Source organism: Alligator sinensis, unplaced genomic scaffold, assembly GCF_000455745.1.
Source record: "Alligator sinensis unplaced genomic scaffold, ASM45574v1 scaffold653_1, whole genome shotgun sequence".
In the NCBI taxonomy this organism is placed as follows: domain Eukaryota; kingdom Metazoa; phylum Chordata; order Crocodylia; family Alligatoridae; genus Alligator; species Alligator sinensis.
In genome coordinates this window covers 4,531-11,313 of record NW_005842498.1, presented here as the reverse complement: position 1 = coordinate 11,313, position 6,783 = coordinate 4,531, and the positions used below count along the sequence as shown (strand labels likewise).

Here is a 6,783-nt window from a genome sequence, read left to right as displayed (position 1 = left end):
CTCATGCTTACAACCAAGACAAGGCAGTATGTGCTGTGCGGGGCCAGTGGGGAGCCATGTGTGAGAGGTTTTGTGTCTCACCGCAGTGGGAGGCACCAGCTGGTTGGGCAGATAGAGAAGGATTGAGAGGAAAGAACCATGAGGCTGAGCATAGGGACGAGGAGGCCCAGGAGATGCTGGACCATCTGAAGTGGCTGCAGATTGAAGAGAGGGTTCAATTCTGACCTTCCCCATCAGTGCGGGTCTGAGCTTGCCCTACCTGACACAGGGAGATGCGCTGCTGTAAGCCCAGCTGCCTGAAAACAGAATCAGATCCCCAGTCCCAGTGTCCCAGCGGTGCCGCACAGCAGTGCTGCCCTTCTAACCCAGTTGAGGGGTGGTCTGGCAGGCTCATGCTGGGCATGGCACTGTCAGGCTCCAGGCAGCTGAGAGGCGGAACAAGGATCTATTTTGGTGTGTCCCCTTGGTATCCGTTTCACTCCCACCCAGTTGTACCTTCTTCAGAAACCAGAGCAGATCATTAGCAATCCCTTGCAGATGAGGTTGCCTTCTATGATTTTCTTATCTGTGGGTCTGAAGATGGTTGACAAACCAATCCGGGATTGACAGACTATTTTGCAACTTGCTCACATGTGCAGGTTGACTGACTCTTCATTCTTGATTCAATGTGCAACACGCTGTTTCTGCCACTGCCGCTTTTCTGCCTCCTCTGGTCATCATAAGGTTTCAAAGTCCTGATATTCTTGAAGCAGATTCTTCCTCCATTTGGGGTGATCCTGGGCAACAGTCTCCCACGAGTTGATGTCCATGTTGAGTTTTTTTTTAACTTGGTCTTGAGGATGTCCTGAAGCAGTTTCTTTGCCCTCCTCTTGAGCAGACACCTTGACTGAGATGGGAGAATAAAACTTGATTCAGGAATCTGGATTTGAACATCTGGATTATATGGCTAGCCCAGAAAAGTTGATGTCGGATGATCATTGGATGCTTATTTGCTTGCAAGAGGACATTTATGTTGCTGTGTCTGTTTCCTACTGGATTCAAAGCACCATCTGCAGGCAGCACTGATGATACTTCTGCAGAGACTTAAGGTGTCTCCTGATCATTGTCCAGGTCTCATCTCCATAAAATAAAACACAGATCACTAATGCTCAATAAACCATGAGCTTTGTTTTGAACCTGATGTTGCAATCTTCACACATCTGTTTCCTCGGGCATCTGAAGGCTGCATGTTTTAGGCAATGTTGGACTTCTTCACCAATGCCAGCCTTCTGCAAGAGACAGCTTCACAATATATGGGAAATACCCAACATTTTTCAGAGCAGAGGCAGGATCAGCAAAGGAAAATCCAGGCAGAGATTAAACATATTAAAAATGAAAACCAGAAGCTCAAGGAGGAGCAACTGGAGCAGGAGATGATGGCTGAGCAGCTGACCCTGGAGTACCAGACATAGAAAATGGTACAGTTCAAGGGCAGAGGCAGAGGCAGAGGCAGGGACCTGCTGAGCCTGAGTGGTGGCTGGAATGATGTACTCTGGTCTTAGTGTCTCTGGACCTAGAGGACAGCGTTAGAGAGAACCCCATATGCTGATGGGTGCAGGCAGGCACACACCTCTGCATGGAGCAGGGGTCCTGCTTCAGGACCTTTGTGCAGCATAGGTAGGATGTGGAGTGTCAGACCTGTACTGTGCAGCTCTGGATGAACTTAAGGAGCACAAGCTGTTGTGGAGATGATGGGTCTTGGTCAGATGTGTCTGCAGGAGGGGTGGTGCAGCACTCCCTGGAAGGAAGGTCATAGCCCTGCCAGCCTGCAACTGGGCAGGACAGTCATTGTCTATGCATGGGGCTGGGCTGGCACCTGTCACTGGCCCTGGCATCACCCCCTGAGTACAGCAGGACCAGACTGAGAAGGAGCAGAAGCAGCCAGAGGAAAGGGTAGCCCAGCAGATGAGGCACACAAATGAGGTGTGGTGCCAGGTATGAGACCATCAGCAGAAGCTGGTGCAGGATCAAGCTGCCATCTTCAAGAGGGCAAGTGGCTGGAGAAGGAGGCACACTGGAACAGTGAGTGCTGTCTCTTCTTTTGCTGCTCCTTCATCAGATCCTGGGGCAGGCTGAGGCCCTGGGATTTTAAGGGTGGGAATGGAGTGGGGCAGTGGGCTGAGGAAGTGGGCTGGGAAGGGCAGAGCAGCTGGAGCAGGGTTGTCCAGGCCAGTGGTGGGAGCTGGTTACAAGGGCTGGAGCCGTTCACTTCACCGTGTGTTGCCGTGAGCTGCCCTTTCTGCCCCAGCTGCTCTGAGTCACCCTTCTGCCCCTACACACTCTCCAGCTCATTGGGGGCTGAATATTCCTGTGGGCACAAAGCTGGAAGCTGAGTCCATCCACCTGGGGTCAGCCATTGCCTTCAGACCACACAAGTGGGCCAGGGCGTAGGGCATGAGTATGCACATCTGGCTGGGCAGAGTTGGGGGAGAAGTCCCCTGCTGCGTGCCCTGGCTGAGCAGAGCTGGGGGGACAGTGCCTGGGCCAGGTGATGGGACTCTGAGTTATAACCTCAACAGCCCTGGCCTAGAGGTGTGCAGAGCCCAGTTATCCATCTGCAAGTCCTGGTGCTGGGCTGGCAATCCAGAACCCATGCAGTTCAGCGCATGCCTTGTTCAGTGACTGAGCAGTTAATTATACAATTAATTAGTATGTAATTAAATTAGAACATATTAGGCCATTTTAGGGTGTGGCCATTGAAAGAGCAGAGTTCTCCCAAGGGGAAACATGATACCAGTTGCTCTTCCCAGGACCCAGGACTGCTTCTTTGTGAAGCAAAGGGCAGGAGCTCCAGTGCTGGGCCTTGGATCAGCAAACAGTAGCAAGAGCCCTTTCTGCTTCCCCATGGCCTGCTGGGGCATTGCTCAACAGGGGGAGACTGGGCCCCAGGGCAGCTTCTGCTAAACATCTGCTGTCTTTCTTTATCTTCCCAAAGTGGAGGCAAACAACAGTACAGGAAGCCTTACTTGGAGTCCACCTCATGGCTGACTGGTGGTGACCTAGGCCCCCTCTACCTGGTACTCCCCGGAGTCCGTTCCTCCCCTTTATCTTCTGCCACCAGCATGACCTTGAAGTCAGGCAGTGGCCTGCTTTGTCCCGATGGCCTCAGTCAGCACCTACCATGGCCACAACATAGACCAAGATGGACCCAGAGAGTCATAGTGGATGGGTCGGTATCAACCTGGAAGGGTGTGGGCAGTGGGGTCCCGCAGGGCTCGGTCCTGGGACTGATACTCTTCAATGTCTTCATCAGCGACTTGGACAAGGGAGTGAAGTGTACTCTGTCCAAGTTTGTGGATGACACAAAACTGTGGGGAGAAGTGGACACACTCGAGGGTAGGGAGCAACAAGCAGACCTGGACAGGTTGGACAAATGGGCAGAAAACAACAGAATGCAATTCAACAAGGAGAAATGCAAAGTGCTGCACCTAGGGAGGAAAAATGTCCAGCATACCTACTGCCTAGGAAATGACCTGCTTGGTGGCACGGAAGCGGAAAGGGATCTTGGAGTCCTAGTGGATTCCAAGATGAACATGAGTCGTCAGTGTGACAAAGTCATCAGAAAAACTAATGGCACTTTATCGTGCATCAGCAGATGCATGGCGAACAGAACCAAGGAGGTGATACTTCCCCTCTATCAGGCGCTGGTCAGACCGCAGTTGGAGTACTGCGTGCAATTTTGGGCGCCACACTTCAAGAGGGATGCGGATAACCTGGAGAGGGTCCAGAGCAGGGCCACTCGTATGGTTAAGGGTTTGCAGGCCAAGCCCTATGAGGAGAGACTAGGGCACCTGGACCTCTTCAGTGTCCGCAAGAGAAGGTTGAGAGGCGACCTTGTGGCTGCCTATAAGTTCATCATGGGGGCACAGAAGGGAATTGGTGAGGTTTTACTCACCAAGGCGCCCCTGGGGGTTACAAGAAATAATGGCCACAAGCTAGCAGACAGCAGATTTAGACTAGACATTAGGAAGAACTTCTTCACAGTTAGAGTGGCCAAAGTCTGGAACGGGCACTCTTTCCTGCCTATGCAGGGGGTCGGACTTGAAGATGTATTGAGATCCCTTCGGACCCTAACATCTATGAGTCTATAAGATTCACTTGTGAAGTCACAAGCCCAAGTCTTTTGTTCCCTGATCTGGTGAGTCCTCAGCCTGTTGCTAACATGTTTCCTGTTCTTCCCTTATCTTACGGTAGAAGGACTAGAGGGAAACATCCCACAAAGCTGGGATGTGTCATCCCTAGGACCAAGATTGCCCTCCCTATAGCACCAAGCTTATCCCAAATAAATAATTGAATATGGGACATGGCTGGGGACAATGGTTGGTACCATATGACAAGGAGGATGTGGCTGTGGAAAAGACTGAATCTGAGGTGGGGGAAAATGTCCATTGTTTCATATTACCAAATGGGGAGGCCGGGATAATCTTCCTCCCCAAATACTGAAAGATCTGTGCATGGAATGAATGCCACATGTGCTTGCTAAACTAGTCCCCATGGGGACAGCACTGCACAGTGAGTGAGAACCAAATGCAGTCCCTGTGTACAAGGAAAGGAAAAAGGGAACTTTGCTTCAATCACTGGCAGAACTAGTAGTGATATTGCACCCATAAAACGATCTCATGGCACCTGTGTGTATTGCAGCCCTTGCTTAAGAATCACGACACTAACTCTTGATTTCCTTGCCTGCTGTCCTCCCATCAGTCCATATTTGTATGAATTTTAGCCATATTTTTCCAGATTTGCATAATTTGTTCCCCCTGACCATAAACCTCTGGTGGCAGCTTTCAGGTGTGTGAAAGATACTTTCAGTTTTAGAAAACTGAAAGGACACAGATTTTTACCAATAAAGAAGAAGAAGAAAGTGGTTGGACACTGGATTTGTTGAAACCCTTCAAAAATTCCACTTTGGAGAGTTTGTGGCAGTGCTGGTGCTGCTAAAGGAAGCAAATGCTTTCTTTTCCTTCAAGAAGCTCTTTTTCCTGAGAAAACATTTGAAAGAGAAATTCCTAGCCGACTCCAAGCAATAGCTGAAGGGGCTGGCTGTGAAATCCCTTCCCCTCCCATTCACACACGAGTGAAGAAAGGGCCCCACTAGCCTTCTGCACAAAAATAGATGCTCCCTTTGTAGCTGGTGGAGCATGGCAGTGACAAAGCAAATCAGCTCCATGTGGGGTGAGCGGCATTGCACAGCTCCCCATGCTGTCCCTGCTTGACCTTGCACCTGCTGGGCTGGCATACAACAGGCTGGCCCCTAGGAGGGGATACCCTGCCTGTTGGCAGTAGCTGAGGTTCTGCCTGTTTAGAAACCCGCTTTGGTTTGTAGCATGAAAACAGCCACATTGGGTCCTCACCCAGAACTAGCACTGCATCCTCCCCTACAACTCCTGGTTACTGGGGCTGAGGCTTTTTGAGTTATGGAGCCTCTGCAGAGACATCGACCTCCCAGTGACCCGCTGAGCAGGATGGTCCCTCCATCATGGTGCCAGGGCCAGGTGAGCTGTAGTGCGGAAGGAATGTGTGTGCCTGGCCCTGCGTGGATGCACCTGGTGGGAAAGCTTAGCACGTGTGCAGGTGTGTGCAGGATCGGGTCCCTGGGTGCGAGACATAGTGGGGGACAGGATGCATGTGTGCAACAGGTTGCCCACTGAGGCCCAGGATCCTGACTGAAGAAGTTTCATCCCTGCTGCAATGAATGGGAATGAAATGAATGAATGGGCTTCATGAATGTCAATGGGGATCTGAAGGAAGAGGGTCATCTGATGGGAGAGCAATTCCTCAGGGGCTGCAGCCCAGGACCCAGTCTGCAAGTGGGAGGATTGTGGGATTTGACCTCAGGAGAGAGAGAGAGGCAAGAGGCCTGAGACACAAGGAGGAGCACTCAGAGAAACCAGAATGGAGACAGAGGTGCAGCCAGCTCATAATCATTACAGATGCTTCCCTTTTCATGAATTTTAACAGGTACCTAATGTGGCAGAAATGCCCCGTCAGTGCCCCTCTCCAGAGATCTGTCTCAGCCAGCCTCAGACTGGCATATTAGTAAAGCTTCTATTTTTTTTAACTGGAGAAAAATGTGTTGTGTTACACGTGAAGATGCCCCCCACCATCTGCAACTCTCTTTTCAAAATCCTAGCTCTGCCCAGAAGAGCTGGCAGGATGGGCTTAGGAGGCCGCACAACAGGCTGGCCCCTACCACGCTGTACAGGGCAGGAGCTCGGACTGCCCTTCCTGCAGGTGGCTCGTATCATGGCTGTGTTTCAGACCTTGCAGCCCACTGTGCCCATTCTCTCCTAATCCCACAACCCTCTGGTCTGGCCAAGCCCTCACAATTCATGAACCCAGCAACTGTGAGGAGCTCTGGAGTGAGCTGAATGGGCCAGGGCCCCCGGTCAGATCAGCACGGGTGCAGGGGGTGTTCTTTGCTGGGGGGGGTCTGTCTTCTATCTGCCTGAGGGCTGCTGAGCATGTTTGAACCAGCTCCTCCATTGCCTTGTCTAAGAGGGTTCACACAGGGCTGATCCTGCCCTGAGCAGGGGCTGGACTAGACAAGCCCTCCTGAGGGCCCTGCCAGCCCGGCTCTGTTGGGACTCGCTGATCTGCTCAGGGTCCACCCCCGGCTGGCTGCAGACCCTGAAACTCTGGGCCCACGGCTCCTTGTGCCCATCCAAGCCTTCAGCCAGCGTCTGCCCGTGGACAGGAGGAGAAGGACCCGCTTGGTGTTAACCGTGGGGGCAGAACCAGATGGGG

The 6,783-nt window shown here is 52.0% G+C and overlaps 1 protein-coding gene across 1 annotated transcript in view; it reads left to right on the top strand.

Moving 5' to 3' along the window:
• The first annotated feature begins 1,238 nt into the window (after positions 1-1,238).
• The window catches only part of LOC112551537, an 8,534-nt gene continuing 2,989 nt past the window's right edge, over positions 1,239-6,783 (top strand). The window contains exon 1 of the mRNA XM_025212976.1: positions 1,239-1,438. Within this exon, the coding sequence (XP_025068761.1) occupies positions 1,239-1,438 (200 nt within the window). The remainder of the gene's footprint in view (positions 1,439-6,783) is intronic.